Raw genomic sequence first — 16,460 nt, 5'->3', positions numbered from 1 at the left:
GCTCTTGGCCAGGGGATGAAGCCTTAGTTCCTGCTTCCTAGAAGGTTGAACCTTGAAATGTGAGCACAGGAAACTTGGAGAGGAGTCTCTGGTTCACCAGTTAGGAACTGGTGAGTGGGGGCGGGGGGGGGGGCTTTCTTCTCTCTTCCACCCAACTCCACATCTTGTTCTAGCATCCACAGCTGCTTAACCAGGGCCAAAATTACTCTGTCTCTGGGAGCTTGATTCCCCCAAAAGCAGAATTTTAGAGACCATGTTATTGACAGTCTGGCTCTCGGGATATAGGGCAGGGTACTGGGTCACCACGATTACCATCCCAATGATCACTCCCATTTAGTTAGGAAAAGGCTCAAAGATAAGCAGTGTCACACCAAGCACAGAGAGATGAGTGTGGGGAGAGGATCAGTAGAGGGTCACCTTGGGGTGCCTCCCCGCAATTCCACAGGGCCCATAATTAGAAGGGGCCCACCCTTTGGAGCTCTGCTGTCTCTATCTAGAAACTGCTCATAGCTCTCACGCTAGGACCCACAAATCACATAACCTTGCAGCTGGCCTGAGAGTTTCCATTTCCAATCTGTCACTCTAGTGCCACCTAGGGGGATGCAGGAGGACTCAGGTAGAATTCGAGGTCCACATTCGGCTACTTCTCAAACCCCATGAAGGAGAGGCTCCACACAAGTGGCATTCTGGAAGGCGCCTGGGACCATGAGCAGACAAGACTTTTGATCCCACAAGACAATATGTTGTAAGAGTTTCCTTTGGGTAGGGGAGAAAGGAGAATGATTGGCTAAAGTGAAAATCAACCCACGGGGAAGATGGGAAATGATTTACCGGAGCAGACGACACCAACGTCCTCCTCATGCCTACAGTTGTGGATGAACCAGCCAGCGTGAGAACACTGGCCCAGGGAGACCTCAGTCCCAGAGCACTGCACATCATCCAGAAGAATGGGGCCAGAGCCCTGGCCGAAGAGGGCTTCTCCCAGGGTGGACACGGCGACCCCGCAGCCCAGCTGCTGGCACACGACCTGTGCTTCCTTCTCGCCCCACAGATCGCCGCACACTGTGCCCCACATGCCTTCAAAATACACCTCCACTCGGCCAGAACACCTGTTAGAACCTTCCACGAGCTGCACCGGAAGCCAGTCTTCGGGAGAAAGGTAGTCCTCACCCCCACCTGAGTGTTGGCAAATATAGAGTCGACTTCCCCACCAACTACCCAGAAGTACCTATGTTCCCAACGCATGACTAAAACCCCTTACACGGACATCTTTGCAAAGCTCCCAGATACCATGTAGGATACTATTGTCCCCATTGTACCAGGGAGGAAAAGATGGCAGTAGCAACAGCTTCCTGGCAGTAGAGTATTGACTAATGAGGACCGGAATGGGACTCCAAAGATCTTCCTGGATCCTCATTTGGGATAGAATTATCCCAAGTTGAGGTCCTGTTGTGATGGAAAGCCACAAGGCTTCGCTTTGTTCTTGGCGATCCCTTTTTCCTTCTGTGCCCCAACCTACACCTGCTCCAGCAAGATAATCTTCATCTACGAAGACAGAAACTACCCAACTCTGGCCACTTGATATTTCAGTCTAAGCACTTGGATTCTTGGGTCATTTCTGCTGTGCCCTGTGGTGTCGGGTGAGGGGTGGCGGGCAAAGGCAAATGCATGGGGAGTGCATTCTGCTGCACAGGGACAGGGCTGCCCTTCACTGTCACTTGGCACTCACATTTTTGCCTGCCAGCACTTTGCTGGGCGCCTGTTGCCTGTCCCAGTGTCCTCAGGGGGCAGCGAGCTTTGCTAAGACAGTGAACAGAAACCCACGCAAGGTAGGGCTTGACTTGGTCAGTCGCTAGCTATGCAAATCTATGTGGGCCACTTAGCTTCTCCTTTCCTCTTATACAAAAGAAAGCAGTGCATACCTTGGAGGGTGATCATGAGGCAGAGGCAGGTGAAGTGCCTGGCACAGAGTGGGTACTTAGGGGCTTTTATTATCTCCGTTTTATGAACCATTAACTAGACAGATGAGAATTGTTCTGCATTCCCAACACTACTGAGGGGGAGCTGTGGGAGGGGAGGAATGGAATGTTTTCCTGCTATTGCCTCTCCCCAGTCACCACAGAGCAGAGCAGTCCTGGTTCCCATCTCTGAGAGAGATTGTTAAATATGAGGGTTCTGGGGTACACCCTGTCTGGGAGTAAGGCGCAAGACTTTGCATGTTCAACAAGTTCTAAAACAGTCTAGAGTGATTCCAATTTAGTTCAACATTTAAGAATTCTGTCAATAATGTGTAAGAACCATAGAAGCAGAAAAAGGTTCTGGCAGTCTCTGTCTTGTTAGGCATAAATAGCACTGGGATATTCTTATGTCTGAGAATAAGTGACTGCTCATCCTACTGTGTTTGGACTGTCCATCCCCAGGGGTTTTGGTGACCTTCCACCTCAAGGTACCCTTACTACCTTGGCCCTCTTTCTGCAGGCCACCCACAGGCCTTGTCTGATGAGAACTCACCATCTTGCTGCTCCACAGACATGCTTTGAATGGGGCTTCTCTTAGGCTTCCCCTTCCCCAGCTTTGCTCCGGATCCTCTGATGTCCCTCCTGTAGCAAGCTGAGATGTGTCCGCCATGTTAGAGCCCTGCAGGGACCCTGAACACAGCCAACCCAGGTCCCATGGAAACATCCGTGGTCTTGCTCCATACCTACCATACCACAGCAGAGACTGGGAATCTGAATTTGCAGCCACCCAGAGCAGGGATGTCACCGGGAAAGGACCAGGTGCTCTGGAATCCATTTTCCTGAAGCTTCTGCCTTGAGATGCATTTGATCTTAAAATTCCCCTTTTCTGTCAGTTCTGTGTTAATTTCAGCTGAGAGTTTTGCAAAGTTCCTGCACCCCGATAATAATTGCCTATGCAATAATCCGAATCAGACCAAATCAAACCAAATTAGAAAAAGCTCATGTTTAATAGATAGAAATCCTCCCTGTAGAAGGAAGTGGCGGGACGCAGCCCGCCCGGCTAGCTTTATCCAAAATAATTACACAGAAACTGTATTCTTTTACAACACTGCCTGGCCCATAGTTTCAGCCTCTTATTGGCTAATTCTCACATCTTCCTTTAACCCATATTTAGTAATCTGTGTAGCACCACGAGGTGTGGCTTACTGGGAGAGATCTTAACCTGCGTCCATCTCGGAGAGGAGAAGCATGGAGACTCACTTCGGTGACTGCCTGAAGCTCTCCCCAACTCTGCCTCCTTTTTCCCGCAATTCTGTTCTCTCTACTCTGCCTACCTAATTTTCTGTCTCTTAAAGGGCCAAGGCAGTTTTCTTTATTAATTAACCAATGAAAGTAACATAGACAGATAACTCTCCTCCATCACCTCCCAGATAGCTTTCCAGTCCCCCAGATCCCAGTACTCAGTGGGAGTACTCTTGAGCATTTCTGAGGAGGGGTCATCATTTGGGAGGCTTTCTTGGGGGTAGAGTCTGAACTGAGGCAACTTCATGGGGGGGGGGGGGCTTGGGATGGAACTTCCACCTGAACATTCCAGACTCTGGATATATGAATGCCAAGGGCTGGGGTGAGGCTTCCGTGCAAACAAGTTTGTGGGTCAGTAAACTTTATCATGATTCTCTAGCCATCTGTAGTTAATGCTGAAATTTTGTTAAGGAAGTGACAGTTTATGTAGAAATTCTACTACGCTTTCAGTTAATCTGCTGTTTCTAACACTTCTTGGACTGTTGGGTTTTTTTTTTTAACAATTTTTCCTACTTAAAAGTTTTCCTGTTCTTATTTTCATTACCTCTTTTTCCTCATTTGAAAAGATCTTTAGGATCGTTTTTCTTCATTTTACATTTAAAAAAAAAACAATACAAATGTTTTATTTAATAGTTGCAGATCATCGTGGGCCAAGTGGTGGATACTCAGGACCCAGCAGGAAGGTCAGCGCAACCTCTGAATCTCCCTTTCTCACTCCAATGGGGTGAGCGCATCTCCCTCTCCAAGAGTACCTTTGACATTTCGGATGATAGAGTGGCTGATATCATCCATAAATTCCACACGTACCTGTGTGCACTGTCCCTGCGAACCAGTCCTGCCCAGCACTTTGGTTACCTTAGCCAGCTTGATGGGCTGCACGTGCCTAGTGTCCATGGTGGCAGCGATCAGGCGGAAAGCTTACATTGTTTTTTTGTGGTTTTTTTTTTTTTTTGTTTTTTGTTGTTTTTGTTTTTGTTTGGTTGGTTTTTTTTTGAAGGATAATGCCACTTCATGTAACCATGGCTGGCCTTCACTTTACAAAATCTGCATGCCTCTGTCTCTGAAGCACTGGGATTAAAGGCCTGGCTCTGGTTTTGGTCTTTTAAAGGTAGGCTTGGTTATAAGAAGGTATTTATTTGGCTTCTACTGGAATTAAAATAGCAGGGTTGTTGGTGGTGTTATTTTGATGTGTTTTTGTCGTGTTGTTTTAAACTGATTCCTGACTCTGGCCTCCTGGCCAGGAGCAATAACTTCTCTCTGACATCATTAATTGTAAGCGGGGACTGTCCCCACAGTGGTCCCCTGGTGAGCCTACCTGTCATTCAGCCCACTCTCTGCTTTAGCCATTGGGAGGTGGCTCCCTGCTCAGTAGACCATAAAAAACCCAAGCCTATGGTACTGTTGGGTCGGGGTAATTTTACAATAGCCTAACTAATTACCAGGTGTCTATAGAAAGAGCCTGCTATGCTTTGACATTGGGTAATGCCCTGGAACATACCAAGGGTGACCCCGTCCTTTGTCCTCTTCACAGATGAGCAACCACGTGAGGCAGTGGACAGTACACTGAGCAGAGGTCGGAGTCAAGCTGCCAGAGATGACAGAGCTCTCAGGGTTGGTACTGCTGGCCTTCCTGCAGTGCTCCTGGCGTGTCCCCTTTGAGTCTAAGTAGTGTCCATTCCCTGTTCTGAGCTGGTTTGGAGAGGCTCTGCCATTGTTAGTATTCGTGTGTAACAGATGAGAAAGTCAGACACAGAGGCCTCGGCAGGGTGAGCCCGTGGTTGGACACTCAGCCTCTGATGCATCTGGTCTCCTGAACATCCTCTTTATCTTGTCCACACTCCATGTCTTGGCTTTTGTTCTGGCTCTCCTCCTCCCAGACACTACATCAGGTCAGGCTTTCCCCTTTACATTTACCCAGTCTTTCCCACTGGGCCCCTTGAGACAGTATGGAACAGCCCCTAACTCTCCATCCTCCTGCCCCAGCCTCCTGAAGTTTGCACTATACCTGGCACCAATTACTTTTCATTAATAGTACTAAAGCTTTGGGTATATTTTAGGCCTTAACTCTCTTTTGAGACAAGGTCTCACTATAGAGCCATGGCTGACCAGGAACACTCTGGATAGACAAGACAGGCCTCAAACTCATAGGGATCTGCGTTCCTCTGCCTCCTAACTCCTGGGATTGAAAGAGTGAGCCATTGAACCCAGACTCAACATTTTGAAAATATTACATGCTTGTCATCTCGTTAGGAACCGTCTAGTGTGTGCTAGTTAGGCCTAGCAAGTGACCAGGGTTATAGGTGGTCATAGGAAAGAAGAAAAAGGAGGAAGGGAAGGAGATAGGAAGGAAGAAGAATAGTAATGGATCTCTTATTGCTCTATTGAATAAACACGTGGCCATCCAGAGTAAGGAGGTGTATGTGTGTGTACTTCTGTGTCTGTGTGTGTGCTTGTGTCTGTCTGTCTGTTTTCACTGTTGTTAATTCAGTCACTTTCCCTAACTTAATTTCTCTCCCACTCTAGACCTTGTCACCTGCCTACTCACAAGAAAGCCACATTAGCATCATTTTGATGACTGTACTAGGTCCTAACTATCTACTAGATAAAGACAAAAGTTCTTAGCCTGAGTTTTAAAACCCTCTGTAATTAGACCACAGCTTGCTTCCCAGCTCCGGTCTTATTGGTAGGTTGTTCTTCCCCTCAGAAAGAAACCTCCTCTTGTCCACCTCTAGAACTTTTCTTGAACTATTAAAATTCCCACAAATGAACACAGCGTCCCAGCCATTCAGATCAGGCCAACCCTAAGTCATCAGCTGTGGGTCTAGATTCAAGTGGGCAAGTTGCTTGAGCTCATACAAATTAACCCAAGAAAGCTGAGCACCAAGGTCCAAGGGATGCCAGTCACACAAGCATCATTTGTTCCCTGAGATCATCAGAGAACCAGTGGCCCAGGGGACATAGAGGAGACACCCAGTATGCATCCAAAAAAATGACTACCCAAAAAAGTCAATTTCAAATGCGGTTATTCATGCCTGTAAAATGGGCATTCTTTTCCCTTTGCTTATTGCCAAACCCACGATCACAGACAGGATGTTTGTACGAACAAGAATGGCAAGGGCCCTGTCTCAAAAGAGGGGTGGGAGGATCTACATAATAGAGAAAGTCTTCCACCCTATCCCGGTCTTCCAGTTCTACCACTCATAATTTTTTAAGAGAAAGATGGCATTGAAAAAAAAAAAACAACGGGTGCTGGAAAGATTGCTCAGTGGTTAAGAGCAATGGCTGCTCTTCCAGAGAACACAGATTCAGTTCCTTTGTCCCTAGTAACATTCAACCACACTCTTCAAATACATTTCCTAAGGCTGTGAAGTGGGTGAAAGGCCTGCTTGCTGGAAACCTGAAAAGTGACCTGTGGAACATTGAGTGCCGGAGGAAGGCAAGAGGAGGCAGGTTGGGGAGGGGTGTTAGTGTTACGCCACAGGTGTCGGAGAAACAGGCTGAACTTCAAGGTGGGAGAGGATAGAGGTGGTGGGGGAGGGAACATGTTCCTAAACCAGTGGCTACAGTGGGAGAATGGAAGGAGGAGTGTGAAAGAGCTTCCCCAGGTGGCAGTGACGGGACTGGCTAACCGAGAAGAGGGAGGAGACAGATGCAGAGCACGGGGCTGGATTCTGTGCTGGGGTGTAAGACACTGGTAAAGCTAGACCTGGCTGAGTTATATGATTAGAAATGATTGCCAGCAGTCAGGAAGCAGAGAGAGCCACTGGGGGAAAGCAATTAGAGGGGCAGGTCTGAAATGAGGCAGGCCTCAGGGCCAAGAAGAACAAGTATCTGAGCCCACAGATGCTAAACCAGACAAGCCATTAGCTCAGTAAATAAAGGCTAGCAACCACCTTCCCCTAAAGAGACTGGTGCCGGGAAGGAGTTGGGTAGAACAGGGCTAGAAGGTGAGGGGAGCAAGGATCTATGACTACATGACCAGAATCTGGCTGTGGAAAAACGGTGACCTCCAAGGGTGTCCACAACAGGGAGGATTAAATCAACAGCCATTCATTCGCTTGTTGGGTGTTTCACTAAACAGCCCAGATGGCCTTGGATTTACAGTCCTCCCTCAAACTCCTGGACGCTACAACAGGGGTCACCACTGGGCCTAGCTCAAGTCTCTATATAGGGAGATGAGCCCTACTGCTGGGGTCTGAACCTAGGGCCAGACACAGGCCAAGCTTGTACTCTACCCCCGGGCTACACCAGCTCTTGGTCTTTCATATGGAAAACTGACAGTCTCCAGTCTTGGGTAAGACACACTGCAACTCCACGCATGCCCAGCCTGAAGCCGTCCCCACGCCTCTTGTACAGAGCTCCAGGGCAGCCAGCAGTGGGGACAAATGGTGTCTTGCCTGTTTGATTTGGAGTGTTTGGGAAGTATTCATTGGAAACATGAGTTAATGGGCCAGGGATGAGGGAAGATTTGAGGAGGGCTAGGCAAGGAGATGACGGATACTCCAGGAAGGAGGGTCAGGTTGAGAACAGTGGGTGAGGACAACAACGTAAGCAACACGGAGGATGGGAACACGGAGCAAAGTGTTTGAAGCAGGTTGGCCATGTGTGTTGAGTGTTTGTGAATGAATGTGGGTAATGAAAGTGTATGTGTGAGTGTGTGGATATGAATGAATGTGTGCGTGTGTGAAAGAATGTGAAGATGTGAATGAACTGTGTCAACGTATGTGAATGTGAGTGTGGGGGGGTGTGTGCGTGCTGGCTAGACATGTCAACTTGACACAAGCAGAACGCTTCCATGGTCCTCTGCATCAGTTCCTACCTCCAGGGTCCTGCCCTGTTTGAGTTCTTGTCCTAACTTCCTTCAATGATGAGCTGTGATTTGGAAGTCTAAGGTGAAATAAACCCTTTCCTCCCCAAGCTGTTTTGGGTCATGGCGTTTCCTCCCAAGCAGTAGAACCTAACTAAGACAGTATGGGTGAACGGATGTGTGGGTGTTTGGTAAGTGTGAGTACTTCCATCCCAGGTCCACAATGCATTCAGCAGAGCAGTGTGACATTTGTTTGATATTTGAGGTACACAGGACAGCAGGTAGGCACCCTTCAGTAGCATAGCTGGAAGAAGTCAGTTGACCACAATTACTTTGTAGAGACTGTTTTCCTATTTACACTGGAGAGTATTGTGAGCTGAAGCTTCCAGAAAAAAAAAAATAGGACACTTGTGTCAATGTCAAAGTATCCACAAGGTTAGCTAGAACTTCATGACTGAATCGCTGGAAGATTGCAGATTCATAACCAAAACCATCCTGCGCTATTGCTAATCCCCTTAAGAGCTGTTTATCACCCACCTTCTGCATTTAACACAACATCCTTTCTGCATATCAGCTAACCCCTGGAATATATTCTTAGCATACCACTAGCATACCCACCAACTCAAAACCTAGAAATATCACCAGACTGCATCTGGGTCCTAAAGTAAAGACTGATCCGCTGTGTTATAATTGTTCTATGCTATATCTCCACCAACAGCCTTCTTAGGTGGCCACTAAGTTGCCCATTGTACTTTTCATGTGAATTGCCCCAGTAATACCCAAGGCTCCAGTGATCTGCAAGTTCCACAAATCCCTCTGTCAGTACATGACCTTCGGGGAGCTGGACTGCGTCCCTCGGTGTTTATTCTTGGAAGGTCACACTGGCCCCATTGTCTATTAGGCTCTTGTGCAATTGTTAGGAGCCAAGCAAAGCCTATTGCACCATATCATGTCACTAATCCTTGGCTCCTGGAAGCTCAAGAACACCCCCACCTGAAAGCCGTAGAATGACCCACACGTTTCAGGGAAGAGGTGCAGCAAGAGCATGGGCAGCAACAGAAAGGTTGCAAAGGGCATGAAGATAAAGGAGGCACCAGGGATTAGAGGGAAAAACAGTCCCACTGATAACTGAGACTTGCAAGTAATGGCTACCAGAGCTGCAGAGCTGCCCAAATACCCTTAGATGTGCAGAACTCGGGTGGAAAAAAATTGCACATAATCCTCTTATTTTTGTTTTGGGGGAAGCTTGTGGGCAGAGGGGCTCAGGGCATGACGTTCTTGCTCATTGCCTTTCTGCAGTGTTGGGAGCTGTAGCATGAGGCCACAGAACAGAACGGTGCGTTCTGTTAAATATGGCAGACAGCTCTAGCACTTAGTAGGACGTTAGCAAACTTCAGAGAGAACAGAAGCAGGGCAGAGGGGTGACTGGCTTCCTCCAGGGATCCTTCTGAAGTAATCACAGCCCTCACTGGGAGGACTTTTTCTTTTTCTTTTTTTTTGGTTTTTCGAGACAGGGTTTCCCTGTAGTTTCTAGAGCCTGTCCTGGAACTAGCTCTTGTAGACCAGGCTGGCCTCGAACTCACAGCGATCTGCCTGCCTCTGCCTCCCGAGTGCTGGGATTAAAGGCGTGCGCCACCACCGCCTGGCTGGGAGGACTTTTCTTATTGTGGTTTGGGTTTCAGTGTGAAGAAAGGTGAAGCTTGGGGGAAGTTAGGACCAACCAATCAACCAAGGTTGATTCTTGTGTGGGGGACCCACTCTGTTGTTCCTAGTGTTTTATAAGGGGGCTCCAAGAACACATTCTTAAGAGAACCACTGAATTTGGGAGCCATTGCCCCCCACTCCCCAAGCTCTCAGAAATCATTAAACTTGCCCCAGACTAAGAATTATCTTTTCATTTCCCACCCCATATCCACGCTCAACCCTTTCTACACTTGGTTCTAAACAGGCCTGGTCATAACCCAGGAGCACTTCCCAAAAGTAGCCCCCACTGTGGCTAGGGGCAGATCTCACTGGGGCACCTTCTGGATTGGGTCAGGAGTCATTTCCACTCAAGCTTAGGTTGACATCCCCAGAGCCAACACTGTCACTTTGAATACAGTCAACTTCAGCATCATCTTTGCCACGGGGGAGCTAAAATGATTAGAACTGTGAATCCTCCCAGAATATTCCAAAAGTTCTTAAGTGCCAGGAAGCCCCACAGTTCCCACATACCACTGGCATAGTTCACAGACCCCAGCGTTTACCATGAACAACACAGTTTGTTACCCATGAAGGGAAAAAAAGAGAAAAGGAATCTAAGTTGAATCTATTACTTGAAAATTACTACTGAGGGTCTGGGTCGGTAACTCAGAAGCTAAGAGCATGTGCTACGCTTGTCAAAGACCTGAGTTCAGTTCCCAGCACATGCATTGAGCTGCTCACAGAGCCCTCTGACTCCAGCTCCAGGGCCTCTTACTTCTTTCCAAGCTTCTGTGGGCACAGTACTCAGGTGCACATACCCACACACAGACAGACGCATGCAACTAAAAGAAAAGCAAGAAAAAACAGCTTCTGAAATAGTGAAAGGGGAGACTATCCCAGTTTCCTAGGGGAACTTGGAGAATGGAGTTGTTATGCCTAAGTGTTACATCCTGCCTCTGAGATTTGGTTATTTTATTTCTTCATTTGAAATATACAATTTGTAATTTGCAGCATCTACATCAGCAGTTAGATTGACTGAGTGCTTTCTGTGTCTGAGGGATGCTTCCAAGGACTTGTACTAACATCATTTCCTTAAATCTACCTGATGGTGTTATACACCATAGCCTTTTGTGGGTGGGGCACAGCAGCAGGGGATTCAAAACTTGTGCCAAGTTCCTAGGGCTAGAGCATGCTTGTTAGTACTTAAATGCTATAGAGCAGTGGTTCTCAACCTGCCTAATGCTGCGACCTCTTTAATACAGTTCCTCAGGGTGTGATGACCCCCAACCATAAAATTATTTTGTTGCTACTCCATAACTATAATTTTGCTACTGTTATGAATCATAATGTAAGTATCTGTATTTTCCAATGGCCTTAGGCAACCTCTATGAAAGAGTCATTAGACTCCCGGTGGGATGGTGACCCACAGGTTGAGAACTGCTGCTCTCGATCTGTGTGTCTCTAGTCTGCATTCCCAGGCACAAATATTATAGGATGTGTAGATTATAAAGACGAAACAAGCTATCCAAGAAATAATTAAAATTTTCCTTTTGCCTTAGTACAACTTACCTGTTCTTTAATAGTGGGACTACTACATAAACATATGCATACAAATACCTATAATCAAGCTATTTGTTTTGGGGAGTATTTCCAAATATCCATTTGCTTACTTTCTCATTTATACTCAAGGGAGAAACCTAAAGAACAAAAGCCTTTAATATTTTCCCCCAAAGCCACTAAACAATGACAAAAATAATCAAGATTATGTAAATGTTTCAAGTTAGTTTAGTCTCAAATTAAAAGTTCCTTAAGCAGACTAGCAGACAATACACATTAAAACCAAGAATTTCAAAGGGGGTCAATCTGGCTTTCATAAAATACTGATTTTTCAGGAAAGAAATCTTTTAAAGTCAAATCCAGATAATGTTATGTCATATCAAATATTTCAAGTCAGGGTATTTTACTGGCATTTTCCAGATCTATTCAACACTAGAAAAGAAATACCAGCTATAATACAATATTCTTAGGGAGTGCTAGACACCAAAATATGAACACTTAAGAACCAAAAAAAAAAAAAAAAAAAACAAACCAAAGAACACTTAAGAGTCCCTCATTGGCTCATCTTGGCCAATAGCCTTCTCTATTTCCCTCCAGAATCCTACCAACAGAGCCACGGTCTACGAAAACAATCAACTGACTGATGCTTTGTTCACAGAAAACAAATCTCCCACAAAAATATTTGATTCGACTCCCATAAAACAGATCAAGGTGATGTGCAGCTGGTCACAACAGGATCTCATCCCTGCTCGGATTATGGTAAAGAGAGTCGTCACTCCCTTGCTTAGCTGTAAGCTGGTGCCTCAGAGGACAAGGGACAAATAACCCCACTTTCCCTCTCCAGTTTGTCACAAGGCATTAGCTGTGTGAAGAGCCCTGGGGTGTTGGCTGTGTACCTGCTTCGGGAAGAATCACACCATAGAAGAACAGCAGCCAAAGTAGGCGGGTGTGGCAGCCCATGTTGGGGGGCTTCCAGCTACTGGCTAGCCTCAAAGCTGCAGCTTTATATTCTCTTCAGGCTCCCTGGTGGGAGTGGCCTGGCAACTTGATGCTCTTCTCCAGCTTGAACTGGCAGGGGTCCAGAGCAGGACACAGCAACACGTTTGCTTTGGCGTCTTGCGTGTTTGCTCTGGGGAGCAAGAATGGTTTGACCTATTAGATACATCCCATTAGAGCAGCTGGAAGTCAGTGCTTAACTGTGTGCTGGCTCCTGGCCTGGCAGATGGACACCTCTAGGCCCTCGGGGAAGAGAAGCTAGGAGGAGCCTAGAGCCTCCCTGGGGTGTCATCTCTTGTAGCAAATGGCTGTCCCCAATGCAAAAGGCCTCGAGAATCCTGTTTATCACTCAATGCCCACTTCCTACCTCTCTCCTTTGCTTGGCATTCCCCATTAGTCTGCAGCTATCCACACTTCCTCCTTCTTCTAACTCCCATAGCACTCATTACGTGTGTGCATTTAACAACACTCCATACATTCTGCCTTGGTCCTTATTGCTTGCCTTCCAGTCTGATTTCTTCCACGGCCTGTTCTAGTTTATTTGCCATTGCTGTGATAAACACCATGACCCAAAGCAACTGGGGGTGGACAGGGTCTATTTCACCTTACAGCTTGTATCATTGGGGGGAAGTCATGGCATGAACTCAAGCAGGGCAGGACGTGGAGGCAGGATCTGAAGCAGAGGCCATAAAGGGATGATACTAACTGGCTTTGCTTTCTACACAACTCAGGACCACCTGCCCAGGCATAGCACCACCCAGAGTGAGCCGGCCCTCCCACATCAATCATTAATCAAGAAAACACCCTGCAGGTTGGCCTGCAGGTCAATCTGATGGATACATTTTGTTTTTCAGTTAAGGTTCACGATTCCCAGATGACTGCAACTTGTGTCTAGTTGACAAAAACTAACCAGCATAGGCCCATAAGCTTTTTCAAGGCAGGGATTTTCTTCAGCTTGTTGTAGTCTTATTTATGACATGCGTAGCACAATGCCTTCTGCTTAAATATCTGTTGGATTTTAACGACTGCTTCCTTCATAGGTAATTTCTCTCTACCTGAATCAGTAACCTGAATCCTCTGCGCCAGCCTTCTGGTACACAGCACACCCGCTAGAGCCTGTCTGACTTGCAGGGGTGAAGCATATGAACAGAGGTAAAAGACTGCTAGTATGGTGCTTTTACTTTCTACTGCCGTTGATCTTGGAAGTGACACAGGGCAAAATAAGGTGGGAGCAAAGCTAGATTTGTTTCCATGATCCCACTAGAAAACGGGAGTTAGGACGTCACATCAGCCGGGCCTGGGATGCAGAATCTGCCGTTTATACCATTTCAACGCTCAGCACTCAGTCTCCCATACAGGACAGCAGCAAAGATTTCAGAGTCCGTATAAACCATGGAACCAGGGACAGTGGGGTGCGGAGGTAGCTCAGTCGGTGAAGTGTTTGCCTTAAAGGCATGGAAGCCTGAGCTTAATCCCCAGAACCTACTTTTGTTTTAAATCAAGAAAACAGACAAAAGAGCAGTCAGTGGTAATATGGGTTTGTAATCCCAGCACTGGGAAGGTAAAACAGGCAGATCTCTGTTGGCCAGTCTAGCCCAGTCTTATCTCAGTAAGACCCAAAGCTTGGCAGAATAAAGGAATAAAAGCAGAGGCTGCCTTTTGGCCTCCACATGTACACTCACATATGCATGTGTACACACACACACACACACACACACACACACACGGTAAGAGCATCCGAAGAGAGCTTAAAGATAAATGATAAAGGCCAATTCCGTGTTTTCATTAAGAACAATGGAAGGTGAGTGTGTCTTCAGCCCTCATTCGAGAAGCTTCTCCTTGCAGCAGACAGCAATTGCCACAGAGAACCTCACGATGGTCCATGTGCAGAGAATAGGAGCCTGTGGACTGGTGAGCCTTGAATAGCAGGTATTCACCCCACCCCTCCTATCAAAGTTCAGGTAGCTTTGGCAAAGCAGGGCGGAGCTGAGAGATTGCAAGAGCCTGAGGCAATGATAAGGAAACCCTTTTTCCACACACAACATGGCAGTTGCATGTATGAGCCCACAGTGATGGTTACAGCCTGTATGAGAACTGTACCACCTCATGCCAGACAGGATCCCAGCAGGGAGAAGGGAAGTGGACATAAAATCCCACCTGACGAGCTATTGGCAATTGATAGCTACAGAGCGGAGAATCGGTATCTTTTAAGGATGTCCCTAATAGTTCGACAATGCTCTAGGGCAGGTCCCATTCCCAAGAGGAATTGGGCAACATGAGCTGGATCAGATTGAGAAAAAAAAAAAAAAAAAAAAAAAAAAAAAAAAAAAAAAAAAACCCTTGAAGTTGGGAGGATGGAGAGGAGAGGGTGGAGGGGTGGCTATGGGAGCAGTTGGGAGAGGAATGTGAATACGATCAAAACACATAGTATGAAATTCTCAAAGAATAAAAGCATTATTTTAAAAAGAACAATGCCCCCCAAGATCTAATATAAGCATGAAATGTCCTGTGTGGAAGGTATTTGATATATTTTTACTACACTAAGTATTAAGAAGTTGAATTTTGCATAAACAAACTGGCCTAAGTCTTGAATAGCCCATCCATGAGGATTAGAATTTTGGAAGGGTTTAGATGCTCTGATGAGTCCTCTGAGCTTTCTATTAAGATCAGTTCCGACCTGGGGAAGTGGTTCAGTGTTTAAAACGCTTGCTATACAAGTAACAAGATGGGAGTTTGGAACCTCAGGCCCCCATAAATACTAGGTGGCCTGCTTGTAATTCTAGCCTTGGAAGGTACACACAGGGTGATGGGGGAATCTCCAGAGCACTAGCAAGCTGGTTCATTAAAGCATCCCTATCAATGAGCTCTGGGTTTGATTTAGGGGTTTTGCCTTAAAGAAAAAAGTAAAAGAGCAACTGAGGTAGATTCCTGACATCAACCTTGGGCCTCCACACACAGGTGCATCTGTGCCCACGTACGTATGTGCACCCACCACACATGCAAAGAAACAGAAGAAGGAGAGGAGGAGGGGAGGGGGATGAGGACATGGGGTATGACTGGTTCCTGCCAGGCTGCTATGAGAGATTCAGCCCGCAGCCATCTCCTATCTGGCCGCATAGTGATTAAGTATCACTGGAGAGAAACAGAGTTCAGTTTATGGAAATTTGCAGATGAAATTGGTGGTGTCCACTAAGGCGTTCTCAGTATGCGCCCCTGATGTAGGAGTGTTTCTACCTATCTGCTGTTTCATTGGTTAATTAATAAAGAAACTGCTTGGCCTGATAGGTCAGAACATAGGTGGGTGGAGTAGACAGAACAGAATGCTGGGAAGAAGGGAAGTGAGGCAACCGCCATGAAGCAGTCACCGTGACTCTCCTCTCCGAGACGGATGCAGGCTAGAATCTTCCTGGTAAGCGACCACCTCGTGGTGCTACACAGATTACTAAATATGGGTTAATCAAGATGTGAGAGTTAGCCAGTAAGAGGCTAGAAACTAATGGGCCAGGCAGTGTTTAAAAGAATAGTTTCCATGTAATTATTTCCAGGGCTAAGCTAGCTATAAGGGAGCCGGGCGGGATGAAAAGCAGGCCTGCCCGCAGCTCCTACTACACGCCCCCTGAAGCTTTTTAAGGCTTTACACACCATTTGCTGTGTTATCACCAAAATGTTCATTGCTAATTTGGGTGTCCCAGCATACAGGGTGGCATGGCGGTCTACTCTATTTCTGACATTTTTTTACAAAACATAATTTTTAATGATTATTTGGGAATTTCACATCACCAACCTCAATCCTCCTCTCCCAGATGGTAGCACAGGCCACCCAGATCATCATGGCTCCCGCAGCAGTGTGGCCCTCAGACACCAACACGGACCCAGGTAGTGACCCAAACACCTGGTATCAGCCTGACTTTCAATGGTATCAGGAACCATATCAACACAGAACGTCAACACAGACCCTAGTTGTGGTAGGGCCACTGACCCAAGCATGTTCCTCAGCTGAAACTCAGGCCCAAATATCACAGGTCACTCAAATCTGTATAGCCCTGGCTATGTCATGACCCTCACATCCCCACCTGGCCTCAGGTGACAGCCCAGATCCTGGGTATTTGCACGCCCTTCAGTGGTATCAGGAGCTATGGAATTCAGCCCAGACCCTG

At 46.8% G+C, this 16,460-nt stretch overlaps 2 protein-coding genes across 2 annotated transcripts in view; both read right to left on the bottom strand.

The window, feature by feature from the left end:
• Positions 1-12,267, bottom strand: part of LOC119827348 (deleted in malignant brain tumors 1 protein-like) — a 115,910-nt gene extending 103,643 nt beyond the window's left edge. Inside the window, exons 1-4 of the mRNA XM_042054182.1 lie at positions 12,204-12,267; positions 2,460-2,610; positions 1,600-1,800; positions 882-1,214 (exon numbers count right to left, since the gene is read on the bottom strand). Coding sequence (XP_041910116.1) covers positions 882-1,214; positions 1,600-1,800; positions 2,460-2,610; positions 12,204-12,267 — 749 coding nt within the window. The remainder of the gene's footprint in view (positions 1-881; positions 1,215-1,599; positions 1,801-2,459; positions 2,611-12,203) is intronic.
• LOC119808995 (40S ribosomal protein S28-like) lies at positions 3,972-4,154 on the bottom strand. Its single transcript, XM_038321620.1, has one exon. The coding sequence runs from the start codon at positions 4,152-4,154 to the stop codon at positions 3,972-3,974; it is 183 nt and encodes a 60-aa protein (XP_038177548.1).
• Positions 12,268-16,460: the final 4,193 nt, after the last annotated feature.

Source organism: Arvicola amphibius, chromosome 1 (genome assembly GCF_903992535.2).
Source record: "Arvicola amphibius chromosome 1, mArvAmp1.2, whole genome shotgun sequence".
In the NCBI taxonomy this organism is placed as follows: Eukaryota; Metazoa; Chordata; class Mammalia; order Rodentia; family Cricetidae; genus Arvicola; species Arvicola amphibius.
The sequence above is the reverse complement of the archived record's forward strand: the minus strand, read 5'-3'. Positions and strand labels throughout refer to the sequence as shown.

What these genes read in the sequence shown, in the direction of transcription:
- LOC119808995 (XM_038321620.1), bottom strand. Translation starts at nt 4,154, where the DNA reads ATGGACACTAGGCACGTGCAGCCCATCAAGCTGGCTAAGGTAACCAAA.